This window comes from Choloepus didactylus, chromosome 2 (genome assembly GCF_015220235.1).
Source record: "Choloepus didactylus isolate mChoDid1 chromosome 2, mChoDid1.pri, whole genome shotgun sequence".
Classification (NCBI taxonomy): Eukaryota; Metazoa; Chordata; class Mammalia; order Pilosa; family Megalonychidae; genus Choloepus; species Choloepus didactylus.
This window is the reverse complement of record NC_051308.1, coordinates 156252930-156272889: the sequence shown is the minus strand read 5'-3', so window position 1 is coordinate 156272889 and position 19960 is coordinate 156252930. Positions and strand designations below refer to the sequence as shown.

Sequence of the window (19960 nt, the reverse complement as noted above, 5' to 3'; positions counted from 1 at the left end):
TTCCTTCTTATCTCTGCTTGGTGATGAACTTAACCGAATTGACCTAGGATGGGTAAACAACCTAAAACAGTAGAAAATTAAGTTGGGGAAGGGACTCCAGGAATTTCTAAGGCACCAAATGCCTGAGTGGGGATTAGGCCTCTTAATCAGAAAAGTAAAGAATCCACCTTTGTAGTAAAAGCCAACAAGCATGTACTTAAAATCTGTAGATGAAAGAAATGCAGAGGTATTTAGAGGCTTAGGGGGTATCCCTAATTCTCCCCCAAAACTTTGCATAAACCAAATTACCAGGTCTGGTAGGAGAAAACTTTTCAGCAGGCTAAGAAAAGAAAATACCTGAAGAATTACACTGAGATAAGAAAGGCAGAAGTTCCTAGCACAGCGCCTATAAAAATATCTTATTATTCAAACAGTAAAACACAGATTGTAAAACTCATATGAGGAGTTAAACAATATGTAGTTGTTTCGTGAACGAACAGGAAAGTCAGTCAAAATTGTCCTTGTCCCATTCAAAGATTAAAGAATGCATCTATTCTGTTAATGGGGGAAAAACGAAATAAAAAGCTTGGTTACAATGCGCAACTTTAAAAGAAGAAAAGGCCATTACTTAAAAAAAACACATTTTAGATATAAAGTATTCTATGGTATAGAGTGTTTCCTTTCATTGCAACAGCTTTGTTTAACGCACCCAACGGTGAATGCCACAGAAGATCGCAGGAAAAAGTAATCATGAAGTAGAGAACACTAACAATTGAGAGAGAGGTAAACAGGAATTGTACGGCTGGACCCAAAACTTGAGGGCTATCCTCTAAGACTTGGGAGCCTCGTCATAAGGAATGGTAGTTAGTCCCTCGCATTTCTGCCCGTTTAGAAACAACCTTCAGTCCTGTCCAAGCTTTACTGAGCTTTTTTCTCCCCTTCTGTGATTTGCGGACTGTTTCTTGCTGGAGTTTTGTAAGGAAAGATAAGTACCCAAGACACGGTCTGAAGTAAGGAAACAGCACCGCAGAAACCCAGAGTCGGGAAGGATAAGCATCAAGCGAGGAATTAAGCCACGTCGCACACCTCCTCAGCATTCGCTGAAGAAGCCGTCCTCCCGCCCTCTTCAAGTGTGGCTCCTAAACCGGGTCTAATGTCCCCGTCTTCCTCAGCTGCAACTCCTCCCATTAGTCCTGGGGCAGCTAAGAAGGTGATCTCTACTCACCGCTTGAAGCACCGTCGCTACCAGTAATCTCAGTCCAAACACCGGCCCAAGCCAGCCACTTGCCCCAGCAGCCATCGCCACCATCTTCCGTAGGTCTCGGGCTGCCCAGAGGTCCCCTCAGTAGGGGCGTCCACTCCAGAGCCTGACCCCAAACAAGCTGCTAAACGCCGCTACCATCAAATATCTCACTCTGAAGAGATGTTTATTAACTACAGGCATATGAAACCTTAGAGGTGACCAAATATTAAGACTGTCGCTGGGTCCCTCCGATAACCCAAATCAGGCACTTTCCTAAACTACCTAAATCTGTGCATTTTCGGGCTCCTTCCTTTCATCCACGACATTCCGTCAAGCAGCCAAGAAACCCGGCCTTCACCAGTTGCCTGCCTCCTTCTCGGAGTTTACCCAATCGAATGCTGTCTTGGTTGAGACCTGTGGCAGAAAGAAACCAACCATAACACGAAGCGAGAGCGAAGTGCAGCGATTCTTCGGTCCAATAAGCGCGACCGAACTGGAGAAGGGGTGGAGCTTCTGGTTGCCGAGCAGCGTACGTGAATGCGTGCGCGTGGTAGCGGAGGGGGAGGGCTAAGGGGCGGGGCTGAGGGCGGGGCTGAGGGCGGCGCAGCCGCAGCCGCGGCGCTGGTGAGCAGCGCGCGGCCCCGAGCAAAGGAGGGAGGGAAGGAAGGAAGGAAAGGAGGCGGCAAGCTGCCGGGTGCGGGGATCGGGGACTGAAGCAGTAGAGGAAGGAGAGAGCCCGCCAGCCGCTTCGTTCTGTGCTTGCTGCGCGGGCTTTTGGAGGGGGCGGCCGTTGAGTCTGCTGAAGAGAAGCGGGTACCGGTGGCGTTGGTGCTGGCGCCTGGGGGCGGGGGACCGGGGAGGCGAGAAGGGGGGTCGCTGCGGTGGTTCTCTCGCTATCGCGCTCTCCTTGCCTATCTCCCGACTCGGTGGGTTCCTCCTGGCGTCTCCCTAGCCTCCGGGGCCCCACTCCCCGCCCCCCGCGGTATGTCTTGATCCCGAACAGCGGGTTTCATGGGGCTCCTCAGGATTATGATGCCGCCTAAGTTGCAGCTGCTGGCAGTGGTGGCCTTCGCGGTGGCGATGCTCTTCTTGGAGAACCAGATACAGAAATTGGAGGAGTCCCGGTCGAAGCTAGGTGAGGAGCCGACCCACTCCGAGCTGAGTGATGTGGAAGGGGCCGGGCCGGGTAGACGTGGTAGCCGGAGCAAGTGGGCGTTCGTCTAACCTGGGGACTGGCTCAGGGGGGCAGGAGGCTGAAAGAGGTTGCAAAGAGATCTGGGACGGGGTGGCATCGAGAGCACAGTCTCCAAGAATGAATGGGGCGAATTTAGCTTGAGTGGCGTGCTGGGCTTGCGGGATCACGGGGCAGGGGCTGCAAGGTTGGGCTTCCCCCAGCCAAAGGGTTGTCCCGAAGTGGACATTCCACGGCGAGAGAGAGAGAGCAAAAGGAGACAGAACTCGGTGGGTAGCGGGTGTTGCTGGAGGAGATAGGAATGCTCAGCCTCTTCTGTTCTCTTAAAAGTCGTCCAGAAAGCCCCGGCTATTCAGGCGAGGGATATTCTAATTTGAAATGTTGGCGTCTGGTTACGGAATCTTTTGGGGATGGGAGTTTACACTAAGGGATAGATGGGCAGAAATGGAAGGAGATGCTGGAAATGTTGGTGAGTAGTAAAAGAAATACTTGTAGTGAGTTGTACTCTTGTGCTGGGGGCAGCAAGGGACCATACAACTGACGGAATAGGTAGGTTGCCCAGGACAGGACAGGATAGGAAAGCAAATAATTAGCTTAGATGAAGTACCGAAAGGAGCCATCCGGGGCTTTAAATTCTTTTTTTAGTGGAGGGAAACTGATTAAAGTGTTGGGCTTAGGAATGCGAATGAATACGTTCTTCCGCGGCACTGGTGAGGTAGTGCATTTAAGAGAGGAGGGAAATCTGAAGAGGAATTAGTGAGATTTACGTTTATGAAAGTTAAAGTAAGATTATGCAAAAAGTTAACCATATGGTTAAGTACCTGTAAGGAGTTAGCGATGCTTACTTTAGTGTGTGAAAGGGACCGAAGTACAAAAAGTTGGACTGTGAAGTTGTAAAAGACCAGAAAAATACACATATAGGCACATTCAGATTAGTAGGGAACTTTGGCATTTTAAAGAGCTCAGAATGGGGAGGGAGAGTTAAAAGAATGTCAGCGATAAATTTTGATTTGAAATGGCACTTAAAATCAACTTAAAAGGCTCTAATTTGGGTATAGAAAAGTAATGTAAAGTGTTTTCATGCATACAGTTTCACTTCAGCGTCAATTTGAGAAGCAAGCATAAAATATTTCAGGAGTATAATTTAGATTAAGGAGTAACTATGAGGGGCAGCTAGATACTGCTGTGAGTGATTTGGGGAAAATGTATCAGAAAATAATCGTAATATTACATATAATGGCTGACAGTTTTCAGTTTTGGTAGACTTTGCAAAAGCCTTGGAGACATTTTAAAGAGCCGTGTATAGAGAACTTGAAATAAGTCTGATTGAGGTGCAACTGAAGTTGAAAAGGAGCTAGATATAACCCTAGTTTTCAACACTAGAGTAAAACTTACCCTATACAGTTCTGAAGCCATCACAATTTATTTACAATGATTGTATTAATATATGTCTCGCATGAGGGGACAAAAATGTTCACTTTAAATACTGAAGGTTGACCAAATGCTTTTTCTTCTGTATTTGGATCCCTTTAGCAGCATTCAGGGTCATATTCTGGACTCTTTTAATGGGCTAGTTTTACAGACAAAAATAACTCTTCTTAGAGGAAGTTGAAAGTTATATTAAAATTAAAATTTAATTTTATATTTTGTTATTGCTATTTGGAATTCTCTGGAGTTGATTTCTTAGATATATTACAGTGTTAGAATAACTTCAACTTTGGATTGTCTTTCCATGCCCAACATTTTTTTCATAATACTTGAAAGTGGTTTCCAAAGACACAACCTGAATAATTTTAAAAAGAAATTCATCCAAAGATGTAAAAAGCCACAGGTAAGAAAACATGTTTTGAAAAGAAAGAAATCTTTAAATTCCATAAGAAAGACTAAATATGACTGAAAATATATAATTCTCAAATGATCCCAGAAAAGGAGCTTGAAAAGCAAAACAGGTGAAGGAAATAATAATTTTCTGGAGATGCAAACACATGGCAAAAAAAAAAAGTATGACTTTATGTTTACATCAGCAATCTTGATTTTTTTAAATGTTTTATACAAGGGAATGTTAAAAGAGATGTTGCCGGTTAGTTATCTGACCTCTTAGGAAAAGAAGGCAGAAGGTATATATTTGACCACCACACTCTGAACTAGGCACTTTAAGCTGTTATAGTCTTATTTAATCATCTAAGAATGCCATAGAGAGCCATTTTTACAGATGCAAGAACAGGCTCAGAGATTATATAACTCTCCCAAGACCACATAGTTAACAAGTGGCAGAACCAGGATGTCTGATTCCAAATCCAGTGCCCCTTTAATATACTGTACTGCCTGAGACTTTATAGTGGTGTTAACACCAAGTTTTAGCTGTTTGAATAGAATTTTTAAATTGTAATACCAGTATTTAATTGCCTTTATTGCTAGGAATTAATATCATTCTGAGAAAATCTAATTTCTGAACCAAAGGAATTGGTTTAGTATAATGTATGCTCCTTGTTTATATCTGTATAATGACATAATTATATTACCCAATGAAATGACTGAAATAGATAGCTTATTTCCATTATAGAAAAAAAAAAAAATCTGTGGTTCTCTATAAGTGTAAAATCACATTAAAGACATTTTTATTTTGGTGTTAGAAACACTATTAAATATTTTGCCTTAAAAAGCAGTTTTTATAAGCAGAATATTCCAAAGGTTTGTATTGCTTCATATTGCCTTGTATGCACCTTGATTTGAGAATATTTTGATGATGAGACCTCTAATACAGCAGTAAGTGTATTCAAAAGTAAGGCATATTCATTGGCCATTTGGGAAATTAAATACATAAATAAGACTTCCAAAATAACCCAATATCACCTAATATAGTTTTATTTAATTTATGTTTTTTTCTTTTAAATATGAGATCATGGTAAACATATTACTCAGCTTGCTTTTTTTTCATTTAATGTCATAGACATCTTTTTAGGTCATTACATATAAGTTTGACTTATTCTAATAGCTGTATAATATTCCATAGGATGTGTGTGTCATAAATTATTAAGTCATTATGCCAGTAATGGACATTCATGTGGTTGCCTCCCCAGCCCTACTGCCCCACCCCCCTTTATTTTACCTTTTCTTTTCTCTTTATTGGTATTACAAACAATGCCACAAGAACCATTCTGATATGTCCATTTATCTCCTTATGTGCTAGTGCTTTCTCAGTAGGATAGATTCACTGCCTTTATGAAGTGAGATTGCTGGGACAAAGGATATATGTATTTTAAAAATATTTTACTTTTCAAAAAAATTATTTTCCAAAAAATTACATTAATTTATACTGCCACTCCACATTCACAAGCACTGAATATTACCAGCTTTTAATTTTTTCCATCTGAGGCTGTGAAATGATACGTTACATTAATTAACATTTCTCCAACATCTAGTTGGTTGACATCTTTACACATATATTAGTTGCTACTTCATTTTCATTTGTGTATTTTTCCATTGAATAGTTAATCTTACCAATTTTTAGTGTTTTTTTAGATATTAGAATTAGTAATCCTTAATGTGTCATATATCTTGCCTCTGCTTTTCTCTAAATCTGACTTTGTTTATGGTGTCTGCTTATATAGAAGCCTTTAGTTTGATACAATCAAATCTATTAATTTAGGCAAGGTTTCCTATATTGCTTAAAAAGACTCCTCCCCAACCAAGATTATAAACATTCTCTATATTTTCTTATAGTATTTTATAGTTTTACTTTTTAAATTTAGCTCTTTAAACCATTCATATGCTTATAGAACTAAGTTCTCTCAGTGAATAGCTATTATGCCAAGTTTTATATTACTAAACAATGCATTTTTCCCACTATATCTTATAATCGTTCTAATCATAAATTAAATTTTCATGTTATTGGATTGCTTTTGGGCTCTTTTCTTTTCTTTTCATCAGGGATTCTTTTAAACCTCAGAAGCCCATATACAGGATTCAGGGCATCCATAAATTCCCTGAAACTATATGCATAGCTTTTGTTAGTTTTGCAACGGAGTATGTGATCCCTTTAATGGTAGAATCACTGATTTATAGTGGCTGTGTTACATACTTAATGGAGTGATTATGTTTTCTGTTTGTTTTTAATATTAACATGGTACAACATGCAGCTTGTGAGTTAAATTTAGGAGACAAGCATATTAATAATGAAAAAAATTTCTGTAGGGTGAGTAGTAAGTTAGGCTGAAAATACTTCATTTTATTAAAATGTTTACTTAATTTTTCTGATGAGAAATAGAGAACGACTATTTAGTTGTTACTTAGAACTGTATGTAAATCAAATTTTTTTGCTCTTGAAGTGTAGTTCTTTCTGAATCTTAGGAGCATGTCGATTGCTAATAATAAGTGATGGAACAGTATGATGAAGCTTCTTTCGTTACATATATGTTAACATTTTGGGTTCATTAATTTTATTTTCTGTAGGGTCTAATTATTTTAAGTAGTGTTTGTTAATCATATGCTTATAACACCACTACATAAGTTTATGACTGCATTAAGGTAATTTAAATGAGGACAGTAATTCAGAATGGATTATGTAGTCATCTGCGTTAGTGAGAATTATGTTATTTAGTGTGTTCTTAAAATCCTCCTAAACTAGTGAATTAACTTCATGGCCAACATTGAGACTGCTTTTTGGAATTTGGTGATTTTTACAAGTGCCTCACACCATCCAAGGATACCTGTAAAATATTCCCAAGAATGATACATTTCCCCACTTCTGAAATTGTTTGAAGATCTCTCATAATAGCTGCTGCTTAGGGGACTGTGGGTTAATAAGAGTGCAATTATTCTAGAATTGCTAATTGGTGTGTCACTTATGAGTCCTAGATATCTAGTGCATGGAGTAGTCACCTGAAACAGTTGATCTCAATTAAGGTTAATTTCAGGATGTCTGCCTACCACTCTTAGCCTTCTAATAGTTTTTTAGCACTTAGTAAAATTGAAATAATAATGAATATTCAAACACTGCTCTTCAGAAAGACTACTTTTGGTGGATGTACTTATAGATGGACTTCAAAATCGTGGTTCACTATAGCCTAATTATTTACAATTATCTACCCATATGCCAGTAACTGCACCTGTATGCTAGATATCCAGGACTCTAAGTGAGGCACCAATTAGCAAATCTAGAATAACTGCATTCCTATTAACCCAAAGTCCCCTAACCATAGATTAACTCTCAGTGTTTCTGTTGGGCCACTTGTGCAGCTGATCATATCCTCACCTACTTAAGGACATGTTTTCAAAAGTTTTCCCTCTCTTTCCTGTAATCATGATTTTTTCCCTTGCTGGGTAATTTTTATAACATGAACATGCTATTTTTCCCAACCAACAAAACAAACAATACTTCCTCTTGACCTCCCTCTCTTCCCCCAGACAACCCTGGCTTTATATTTCCTGCTCCCTTTTGCAGCAAAACTCTACAAAATTGTCTATTCTTGCTAATTGCTAAAGTCACCAGTAACGGCCCTATATCCATTGGTCAATTTTTAGTCCTCATTTTACTTGACCTATCAGCAGAATTTGACACAGCTGATCACTTCTGTTTTTGTCATAGACTTTTTTCATTTGGTTTCCATGATACTACACTCTTGGTTTTTTTCTCACTTCATTGGCTGCTTTTCTGTGTCATGTTGGAGTGTCCTTTTCTTCCCAACCTTTCAACATAATAACGTGCCAGGGCTCAGTTTTTGGAACTCTTCTCTTTTCTATATACTCTCTCTTAGTTGGTGATTTATATATACTGTTAACTTCCAGAAATATATTTCTTGTTCCTAAACATTAGGTTCATATAACCAAGTGCCTACTCCCCCCAGTCCCAACTTGTTTCACCTGTATCCTTTCCTATCTATTAATGGCACCTTCGTCCTTCCAGTTGCTAATGTTTTCCTTGACTTTTCTTTTTATAACATTCTTTTTCAGATAAACTTTAGGAAAATCCCATTGGCCTTACTTCAAAATATTTCTAGAATATGACTACTTCTGGACATTTCCACTGTTATCACCCTGATTCAAGCTACCATTTTATCTTCCCTTAATTATGCCACTTCTTAACTAGTCCCTGCTTCCACACTTGCTTCCCTACCACCTATTCTCAATACAGCAGATAGAGTGGTCCTTTTAAAATGTAAATCAGATAATGTCACTCCTCTGGATAAAATTCTTCATTAGCTTCCTGAATTAAAGTAATGCTGTCTGCTTTTAAAACAGGGCCACAATTTTATTGGCTTAACATGACAAAAAAACTCATGTTTTAGGTGTTCCTTTTGGTGGGCAATTTTCCCCTACTTGGTGATTTCAGGGTCTTTGGTACCTTTTGTTTTGTGGTTCTGTCATCTTCTTGGGCCTTGGAGTTCACTGCTTTCAGCCTGGGGAAGGAGTGTGAGAAGGGTTAGAGATGCACCTTTTTCAACTGCTTTTTTTTCCCTTTAAACACTTGACATTTTTATTCTCTTTCATTCTTTGTACAGTTCACATTTTGTCTCTTCCTTTCACTGTTAAACATGTGCATTGTATGTTATGGAATACAATATCCCATCACACATTCTCCTTGCGGTGAATTCTGTCTGCTAATTCACTGCCATTTAAAAAAAATCTATTTCAGAGGTAATCAAGCTTTTTAGTTTTAGGGGCCATGAGTAGGAAGGTTGTTACTCATAGACCTAAGGACTGTTTATTTTCAGGACTAGGAGAGAAAAGCATTCTCTCCTTCTTCCCCTGCAGATTATATCAGCATTGCAGGGTATGGGAAGGGTTATAGTTTATAAAATCATATTCAGTGTTCTAATTTTGATAAAAATACTTTATCTTTCATAATAAAGGAAATAAAGTTAGAAAGAACTCCTTGGCTAGTGGGGAATACAAAGATAGAGCAAGAAAGCATTCAGAGTAAGCCCTATGAATTGATGGGTTGTGTAAAAGGTTGGGTAGTTACAGGAGATGGTCATTGTGAATATGGTGTTATTTACACTGCTTTCTACCATATATCTAGTACAATTATATTATTTTGAGGTCAGTGTGCTTTTAAAATTTGATTTTGTGTAAGAAGAGGCTTTTGAGCACTGAAAAGCTTACTTATTTATATCTTCCATTTTGTCCATCCCGTGAGTTATAGTTCATCTTGACTCGGCAAGCTAGAATCAGAGGATTATGCAAGTAAGGTAAATCTTTTAGATTTGACCGAGGACACCATTTTAAATGGTGTCAGGTTTTAGGGGGCAATAGGGTGTATACAAAAGAAAATCAACAAAGATTTCACTTATTGGGGCTCAGGCATAATTGGATGCCTCTATTGCCCTGCCACCCACCCGCCGCCAATAAAATCATTCATCGCTCTGTGAGAGGGACCAGATGGTTCTCTCATCAGTGCTCCTAGTTTTCCTGTTTTCTCCTTGGAGGTAGCTAAAGATGGCAGACAAAAAAATTTAGGCTTTTATCAAGTATATATTCAGAAGATAGGGAAAACTTCTTTAGTTGAGTTAACTGAAAATGTTGGTCAGTGACACATGCTGAATACTGTTAAATTCATTTTTGCCATTTGTTCTAGTTTGCTAATGCTGCTGGAATGCAAAACACCAGAGATGGATTGGCTTTTATAAAGGTTATTTGGTTACACAGTTACAGTCTTAAGGCCATAAAATGTCCAAGGTAACACATCAGCAATCGGGTACCTTTGCTGGAGGATGGCCAATGGCGTCCAGAAAACCTCTGTTAGCTGGGAAGGCATGTGGCTGGTGTTTGCTCCAAAGTTCTGGGTTCAAAATGGCTTTCTCCCAGGATGTTCCTCTCTAGGCTGCAGTTCCTCAAAAATGTCACTCTTAGTTGCATTTGGGATATTTGTCCTTTCTTAGCTTCTCCAGAGCAAGAGTCTGCTTTCAACAGCCGTCTTCAAACTGTCTCTCATCTGCAGCTCCTGTGCTTTCTTCAAAGTGTCCCTCTTGGCTGTAGCAGCTTGCTTCTTCTGTCTAATCTTATATAGTGCTCCAGTAATTCAATTCAGACCCACCCTGAATGGCCGGGCCAACACCTCCATAGAAATTATGCAATCAGAGTCATCACCCACATTCGGGTGGGGCACATCTCCGTGGAAACACTCAAAGAATTACAATCTAATTAACACTGATAGGTCTGTCCACACAAGATTACATCAAAGATAATGGCGTTTGGGAGGACATAATACATTCAAACTGGCACATCACTAAAAAAAAAAAAAGTAGAGTGTTCTGCAAAGCACAATTCTCTGCAGCTTTTCAGATTGGATAGTATTGGCATATTAACAGGAATCTTCAAAGGCCTTGAAAGCTTAATATTTAAGAGCCCTTTTAATTACCAAGGAGGAAAAAATCAAGAAAATTCTGTAACCGTGCATTCCAAGTGCTGCCACAAGTTTGAGAGGCAATTGAGGAATTCCAGTATTTCTTCATCTTCTTCAGACTAATCTCTGAATTGATGACTGAGCATATCAGACTTCAGATTTTAAAACATCAGCTCATCCTTCTTTGCTGTTAGTTGTACAGCAATGCCATGTTTTAAAACTATGGTAGCTTTTGAGAGGAATGTGTTTCACACTAATGTTCAGTCCTCACTGGAAGAGCTTCAAGAGGAGTTTGTGAAACTCAAGTTTGATTTTTTTGGCTAGAAACTTCCATATAAATACTCTAGCTTTAGTCCATTCATTGTGCTATTTTCTCCTCATGCCTTAAGTCTTAAAAGCTATGTTTTTGTGTGTTGGGGGGGGGTGATATATCTAGACTTAGGACCTCGGAATTAAGTGCCCTCCGCATTATCTTCTCAGTTGCCAACCAGAAAGATTCTCAACTGCTTTTGATTCTCTTACTGTTATTTATTGGTGAGGATTAGTTACCATCGATATGCAAGAGGAGAAGTTGGGCAGTGGGATTTTTAGCGGGCAGTCACTACCAGCTACAGCTGTGTACTATGGAAGGGGGAGTATACATCTGAATTTTTTGAATCCTTTCGAATAAATCTTAAAATTTATTTAGATGTGTTTTGTGGCCCAGAATATAAACAGTCTTGGTAAGTGTTCCATGTGAAAAAAATGTATATTCTGTTATAAACATCAGTTAGGTCAGGTTGGTTGATACTGTTGTTCAAGTCTTCTGTATTCTTACTGATACTCTGCCTACTTGTTCTTTCAGTTATAGAGAGAAGGGTTTTGAAATCATTGACTATAATTTTAGATTTGCTATTTCTCCTTGCCATTTTTTGCTTCATGTATTTTGATGTTCTGTTATTAGGTACATTAATGTTTAGGCTTGTCATCTCTATTTGATTAATTAGCCCCTTTTTCATTATGAAATGTTTGTCTTTATCCTTGGTGATATTCTTTGCTCTGAAATCTACTTTTGTCTGATATTAATATAGCATCTTCAGTTTGTTTCCTTCCCTCTCTCCCTCTCTCCTTCTCTCCCTCCCTCCTTTCTTCTCTCCCTTCCTCCCTCCCTCCCTCCCTCCCCCTTCCCTTCCTTCCGTTATTTATTGAAATAGAAAAATCTTCAGAAAATATTAAGTTAAAAAAGCAAGTTACAAAACACATTCAGTATAATATCCGGAAAGAAAAAGTTGGTATTTTTCAGTTTTCTTTTGATTAGTGTTTGCATGGTATAACTTTTTCCATCCTTTTAACATTAACCTATTGGGGGGTCTTTCTTTTTAAAGGGTTTCTTGTAGGCAGCATGTAGTTGGGTCTTGCATCAAATTATACAATCTCTTCTTTTTAAAATGGGGTATTTAGAGCTTTTACTTTTGTGCCAGTTTGTATATTTATGTCCCCCAGAAAAAGCCATATTCTTTAATGTATTCTTGGGGGGGCAGCCATATTAGTGTGGATTGGGTTGGAATCTATTGTTTCAGTGTCAATGGAGATGTGACCCACCCAACTGTAGGTGACAACTCTGATTGGATAATTTTCGTGGAGGCATGGCCCCACCCATTCAGCCTGGGCCTTGTTTAGTTTACTGGAGCACTATATAAGCTCAGACAGAAGGAGCTTATAGCTAGCTGGAGCTGAGACAGACATTTTGAAGATGGCCGTTGGAAGCTGATGTGGACATTTTGGAGAAGGCAATTTTGAAACACAACTAGGAGTGAGCAGACACCAGCCATGTGCCTTCCCAGTTAACAAGTTTTCCGGATGCCAATGGCCTTTCTCCAGTGAAGGTACCCTTTGTTGATAGATACTTTATGGCCTTAAGACTGTAACTGTGTAACCAAATAAACCCCTCCCCCCTTTTTTATTTCAGGATCCCATCAACCCCCTTTTATAAAAGCCAATCCATTTCTGGTGTTTTGCATTCCGGCAGCATTGGCAAACTAGAGCATCTTTTAATGTAATTATTGATAGATTGGGTTTAAATCTCTGAATTGCTATTTGTGCTGTTTGTTCTCTGTTCCTCTTTTCCTCTTTTTCTGCCTTCTTTGGTATTAATTGTATTTTTTAATGATGCCATTTCATCTCATTTGATGGCTTACCAGTAGTGCTCTTTCTAGTTGTTTTACTTTTTTCTTGCTTTTTTTTTTTTTCAGTGATTCTTTTAGGGTTTGTAGTACACATTACAGTACTTCATGTATAGTGTATGAACTTAAATCAATATACTTCCATTTCCTCTTTCCTGGCTTTTTAGTATTGTTTTTATACATTTTGCTTCTACATTCATTATAAATCCTACAATACGTTGTTATTGTTATTGCTTTAACCAATCAGTTAGCTTTTAAAGAGTTTTTTTTTTTTTTGTTTGTTTGTTTTTGTTAAGTGGTCTATATTTGCTCACATGTTTATCATTTCCAGTGCTCTTCATTCTTTTGTATAGAGGCAAATTTCTGTCTGGTACCATTTTCCTTCATCTTGAAGGATTTCTTTTAACATTACTTATACTGCAAATCTGCTGGTGACAAATTCTTTCCATTTTAAAAGTCTTTATTTGCCTTAGTGTTTGACAGATATTTTTGCTGCATATAGAATTTTAGGCTGACATTTTTTTTCTTTCAGTGCTTTAAAGGTGTTGCTCCACTGCTTCTGGCTTGCATGGTATCTAATGATAAGTCTGCTGTTGTTCTTACCTTTTTTCTAACTTTATTTTGAAAGAATTTCAAACTTACAGGACAGTTGCAAAAATCATACAAACCCCAATCAGAGAGCTCCAACATACCTCCCCATCCCAAGAAACCCAATTTTAACATTTTGCCACCTTTACCTTATTATTCTGTTTATTTTTTTGAATATTTGAGAGCAGGTTGCATACATCATACTCCTTGAACACTGTTCTGGTCTGCTAAAGCTGCCAGAATGCAATATACCAGAAATGGATTGGCTTTTACAATGGGGGTTTATTAATTCACAAATTTTAAGTTCCAAGGCTATGAAAATGTCCAAATTAAGCATCAGGAGGGTAGATAACCTTTTTTGAGTGTTCTAGTTTGCTAATGCTATGGAATGTAAAACACCAGAGATGAATTGGCTTTTATAAAAGGGGATTTATTTGGCTACACAGTTACAGTCTTAAGGCCATAAAGTGTCCAAGGTAACACATCAGTATTCGGGTACCTTCACTGGAGGATGGCCAGTGGCGTCCGGAAAACCTCTGTTAGCTGGGGAGGCACGTGGCTGGCATCTGCTCCAAAGTTCTGGTTTCAAAATGGCTTTCTTCCAGGACATTCCTCTCTAGCAAGCTTGCTCCTCTTCAAAACGTCACTCACAGCTGCACTGAGTTCCTTCTCTTTGAGTCAGCTCATTTATATAGCTCCACTGATCAAGGCCCACCCTGAATGGGTGGGGCCACGCCTCCATGGGAATATCTCATCAGTTATCACCCACAGCTGGGTGGGGCACATTCCAAGCAAATCTAATCAGCACCAAAATGTCTGCCCCACAAGACTACATCAAAGATAATGGTATTTGGGGGACACAATACATTCAAACTGGCACACTGAGGAAAGGCCACTGCCATCCAGGGTTCCTCTGTCACATGGAAACGCACATGGCAGTGTTTGCCGGTCCTTCTCCTGGGTTCTGGTTTCAAAATGGTTCTCGCAGTTTCTGTGGGTCTCCTTGCTTCTCCTGGAATGTTTTCTTTCTCTCTTAAGCTTCCCTAGTTCTCTCCAAAATGTCTCTGCCTTTTGTCCTCTCATAGAGGACTCCAGCAATGGAATTAAGACCACCTTGAATGGACGGAATCACATCTCTATGGAAACAACCTAAGCAAAAGGTCCACCCACAATAGGTTTGCCCCCACAAGGTTGGATTAAAGGAACATGAGCTTCTCTGGAGTACATAGTAGATTCAAACCATCACACACATAATACTTTCACGTACATTTTCTGTGAACAAGGCTATTCACTTATGTAATCACCTTAAGAGTAGTTATCAAGTTCAAGAAATTAAGCATTGATATAAAGCTTACATTCTATATTCTAATTTTTCCTTATGTGTCAATAATGACCTTTGGAGCCTTTTCTTTTCCATTCCTAGAGCACATCCAATATCATGTATTGCATTTAATTGTTAATCTCTCTAGTTTATCTTTCCTTCTTTTCTATTGTGGAAACATATATACCACATTAATCTTCTCATCCCAGCCCCTTCCAAGCATTAGTATTCAGTACCCTCACTACCATCCATTACAATAACTTTCTCTTTACCCCAAACAAAAACCCTACACCCATTTTACATTAGCTCCTCATTCTCCTTGGCCCCCACCTCTGGAAGCCTGTACTCTCCTTTTTGTTTGTTTGCATATTCTCTGATATTTTTGTGGTTACCATGGGATTTAAATTTAACATCCTAAATTTGTAACGGTCTCATATGCTTTCATATCAACATCTTCCTGTACCCCTCTCACCTTCTCACCTTTTAGCAGTTCTTGTTATGAATGATATATTTATACATTGAGTCCAAAATCATTGATTTACCATTACATTTTATATATTTGCCTTTTAGATCCTGTAGGAAGTAAAAAGCAGAGTTACAAACCAAAAATGCAATAGTACTTGTATTTATGTTTATCCCTGTCATTATCTTTATGTGAAATCATTATTTCTTCATGTGGCTTCATTCAGTTGTCTAGTGACTTTTCCTTTCAACCTCAGAATTCCCTTCAGCAATTTCTTGGAGGCCCAGTCAAGTGGTGATACAGTCCCTCAGCTTTTGTTTATCTGGGAATGTCTTAATTCCTTTCTTATTTTTGAAAGACAGTTTGGCCAGATACAGAATTGTTTGTTAGCAGTTCTTTGCTTTCAGCACTTTAAATGTCTTCCCACTGCTTTTTGCTTCCAAGGTTTCTGATGAGAAATTGGCACTTAATCTTGTTGAGTTCCTTTGTATGTGACATGTTGCTTCTCTCTTGCAGCTTCCAGAATTCTCTTTTTATCTTTGCATTCGACAGTTTGGTTATAACATGGTGCTGTGTGAGCCTATTTAGTTTGTTGATCATCTTTGATGTGTATATTCATGTCTTTAGTTAAATTTGGGAAGTTTTCAGCCATTATTTCTTTGAATATTCTCTCTGCTCCTTTCTCTCATTCTATATATTAGTACTCTCACAATGTGTATTTTGGTATGCTTGATGGTATTCCACAGTTTCCTCAAGCTCTGTTCACTTTTCTTCATTCTTTCCTCTTTCTGCTCCTCAGACTGGATGATTTCAATTGTCCTGTCTTCAGGTTACATGATTCTTTCCTCTTCCAGCTCCAATCTGCTGTTGAGCCCCTCTAGGAAATTTTTATTTTCTGTTGCTGTGGTCTTCAGCTCTGTTTGGTTCCTTTTCATGATTCCTGTCTCTCTATTGATCTTTACTTTGTGTTCATCTTTCATCTTTCAGTTTTCCTTTGGTTCTTTGTCCATGTTTTCCTTTAGCTCTTTGAGCATATGTAGGACGATTTTTCAAAAGTCTTTGGCATGTTCCAGTTCTGGTCCTCCTCATTGTTGGGTTCTAATATTTTAATTGTGTCCTTTGCTTGGGCCATCACTTCCTGCTTCTTTGTATGTTTTGTAACCTTTTGTTGAAAACTGGACATTTTGATATTTTAGAGTATTTACTGGAATTTAGACTCTGAGCTGCCTGTCCCTTAAGCTTGTATCCAGCTCATGTTATGGCAGAGCTTTCCTTGAATATCAGAAACTAACCAACCAACAAACAAACAAATAAACAAGAATGGAATAAAAGAAAATACTTCCTAGTCTTTGAAGATTGACCTGTACTAGTGGTCTTCTTCAAGACTTTTCCATACAGTGACTTTGGAGAATAGCCCCAGACCAAAGCGAAGAGACCTCCCTGGTCCTTTCTGTGCATGTGTCTTACCTTGGGCATGCGCATTTTACCCTAGGAATTACCCTTTTAACATGGATACAAATGTCACCTTTTTCCCTAGGAAACAGTTTCCTCATGGTCCTGGGCACTGCACTGTATGTCTACAGCCAGCAATCCCTTGCCCCAGGCAGCAGGAGTTGACTGCTCTCCCACAGTGGTCTGTAGGAGGGTTCGATGAGATGACTTCTACATGCGGGGCAAGTTCTGGGGCAGTGAGTCCGTCAGGCTACCACCAGACAGATTGGGCCAGACATACATGCTACCAGTATGTGCTTGAGGGTTCCTCTCCTCCTTCCAGAATTGGGACCAGGGATCCATGCTGAGAGCATGTTTTGGCTCTGTACCTAGTCAGTGAGCGAGAGAACCAGCCAGGGCACCATGAAATCCTACGGCTTTTAAGTGGCGTTTTTCTTGATTCGGCACTCACCCTGCTACTGCATTCCTTTAACTGTTTTTTTGGAGCTTTGTGAAAGATGTTTCTGCCAGTTTTTGCTGGTTGTTCAAAGCTTCTGTAGGGGGACAGAGCACTAAAGTGCCTCTCTCTGCCATCTTGAACCTCATTCTTACTTTTGTTACTCTGTATGTGATGTGTTATTTTTCCCGTTGGCTAGTTTTAAGATTTTCACTAGGTTTTAAGTAATTTGATTATGACATGCCTTGCTATAGTTTTCTTCATGCTTCTTGTGCTTGGAGTTTGTTGAGCTCCTGGGACTTATGGGTTCGCAGTGTTCATTATTCTAGAAAATTTGACCATTAGTTCTACAAAATTTTTTCTGTGTCCTTCCTACTTCAGGAATTCAAATTACTCGAGTTGTCTCACAGTTCAGTGATATTCTTTTCATTTTTCCCAGTCTTTTCTTTCTCTGTTTTTTAGATAATTTTTGCTTCTGTGTCTTCAGTTTACCTTTCTTCTGCATCTCATCTATTTTGAATCCCATCCAATATATGTTTCGTCTTAGACCTTGGTTTGTTTTGTGTCCCTCCCCCGCCCCTTCCCCCCATTTCTAGAAGTTCAGTTAGGTTCTTTAAAATATATCATCCATGTCTCTTCTTGACATGCTCTTGCTTTCCTTTATTTTCTTGAACAATGTAATATTTTTATAACTGTTTTGATGTCCTTGTTTTCTAATCCTATCATCTTTGTCATTTCTGGATAGCTTTCTATTGATTGTTTTTTCTCCTTGTTATAGTTCATATTTTCCTGCTTCATTATAAGCCTGGTAATTTTTAATTGGATGCCAGATATTGTGAATTTTACTGTTAGATGCTGGCTATTTTGGCATTCCTATAAATATTCTTCAGCTTTGTTTTCGGAGAAATTTAAGTTACCTGGAAATAGTTTTTATTCCTTATAAGGTTTGCTTTTAAGTTTGTTAGCTGGGACAAAAATGACTTTTAGTCTAGGTCTACTTTTTCCCTACTACTGAGGCAGTACCTTTCAGAGTATTCTACCCGGTGCCCCATTTATTATAAGGTTTTTTTGTTCTGACTGGAGGGAACAATGGTTTAGTTAGCCCCAGAGATTGTTCCATATCCCTCTTATGGATGATTCTTTCCTGGGCTTCAAAAAGTTTCTTCACACACATGCACTTGATGGTATTCAGCTGAAGACTCGTTTTGCAGCTTTATTCTCTGTTTGGCAAACTCCAGCTGCTTTGGCCTTCATGAACTTCTGATTTTGGTACATTAATGCAGGGAGTCTTTTGGACACTGTCTGGGTCTGGGTTCTTCCTCACTGTGCTGTGGCCTGGAATCTCTTCAGGTAGTTAGTTAGAGCAGTCATAAGACTTGCTGTGTACACTCCTTTTTCTCTTTCAGGGATCACTGTCCTATGTTGATGGCCTGTCTAATGTCCAGTGTCTGAAAACCATTGTTACGTATTTTATCCAGATTTTAAATTGTTTTGAAAGGGAGGGTAAATCCGGTCTCTGTTACTCCGTCTTGTCTGAAAGTGAAGCTGATGGCTTGGTTATCTTTGTGTATTGAACAAAATATGCTTGAACATATTTGGGGAAATCATTTTAAGCCCAGGAAGATGATGTCTTCCTCCAAAGATTAGCCATCAGTTTGTTGGGTGTCTGAGGTTGGCAGCATTCCATGATCATTTCATCTAAATTCAAAGGCTGGTTTGCTTTCACTTTACTATTATTCCTAGGGTACAGCCCTTCAGGGTGGTTTACCATACCCCGCATCCTTGTTAGATTCTACATTCACCCTAGTCCCGATAGCTCTGTTAAGCCACTAAAAATGCAGCCTAGTATCTCAAGTCATTTTTCTTTTGCTCCTAAAGCACAAGTGCTGGGCTCTCCTCTTCTATCTTTTCCCTCTTCTTTGCTGTATAATTTTCTCACCATCTTACTAGCTCTGTGAGACTTCTTTTTTTTTTTTTTTTTTTTTTTCCTGCAGAGCTGCCTGATGATGGGATGGATTAGTGGTTATTTTGTTTGCAGACAAGTTACTCTTTTGTACTACAGTAGTGACCTAGGAAAGAGAGCCTTATCTCTCTTTTCAGTTCACATTGTTTTGCAGTGTGTTAATAAAAGGCCTGAAAAAAAGAAAGTGTGTACTCTTCTAAATACAAGTAAGGCACACAATCTTAAAAAGTACCTTTCCAAACAGATACTTCTGCTGTATCAACACACTGTTTTAAATTACCCATCCAGAGCTTGGGCAAGTGTCTACCTTGAGATAGAGAAGAAAATGCTTTTCTTTGAACAGCTACCAGTTAGAAGGATATAATGATGTATTAGTAAGCCAGTATCTGTCAGTCCTGGCTGTGCATGTTAGAATCATCACTCTTCGAGCTATTAAAAATATATAAAGATTTGTTTTTAAAAATATATAATTTTGTGTGCAGTTCTCTTTTTCCAGATCTATTGAATCAACCCCTGGGTTTAAACCAAAGGTTTTTGTTTTTTTTTTTTTCTCCCTTTAAATGCTCTATAGTTTTGATGGGTTGGCCAGGGTTGACAACTATGTACTGACTTAGGGAAATAGTCAAGTTGGATAATTTGAATTATAATTGATAATTAAAGCTAATACTGTAAATTCAAGTGAAGGTACCATGAATTACTATGTGTCTTATCCGTTCCCTCATAATCTGTAGCATGGTGCTGGTCCCAGATCTTCAGTACGTTGTTAACTGAAAGTTAGAGGTGAGATCTAGTCATGATAGCCCTACCTCACTCCCTT

At 38.9% G+C, this 19960-nt stretch overlaps 2 protein-coding genes across 5 annotated transcripts in view; one reads left to right on the top strand and one right to left on the bottom strand.

Moving 5' to 3' along the window:
* Positions 1 to 1585, bottom strand: part of SELENOF (selenoprotein F) — a 40565-nt gene extending 38980 nt beyond the window's left edge. Inside the window, exon 1 of one of the 2 annotated variants that reach the window (XM_037826728.1) lies at positions 1205 to 1585. In XM_037826728.1, the coding sequence (XP_037682656.1) occupies positions 1205 to 1288 (84 nt within the window). In that variant the 5' untranslated portion in view covers positions 1289 to 1585. The remainder of the gene's footprint in view (positions 1 to 1204) is intronic. The other variant, XM_037826727.1, reaches the window with a different exon arrangement.
* A 298-nt stretch (positions 1586 to 1883) lies between these two features.
* HS2ST1 (heparan sulfate 2-O-sulfotransferase 1) overlaps positions 1884 to 19960 on the top strand; it is a 224522-nt gene continuing 206445 nt past the window's right edge. For 2 of the 3 annotated variants that reach the window (XM_037826724.1, XM_037826725.1), the window contains exon 1: positions 2046 to 2357. In XM_037826724.1, coding sequence (XP_037682652.1) covers positions 2234 to 2357 — 124 coding nt within the window. In that variant the 5' untranslated portion in view covers positions 2046 to 2233. The other variant, XM_037826726.1, reaches the window with a different exon arrangement.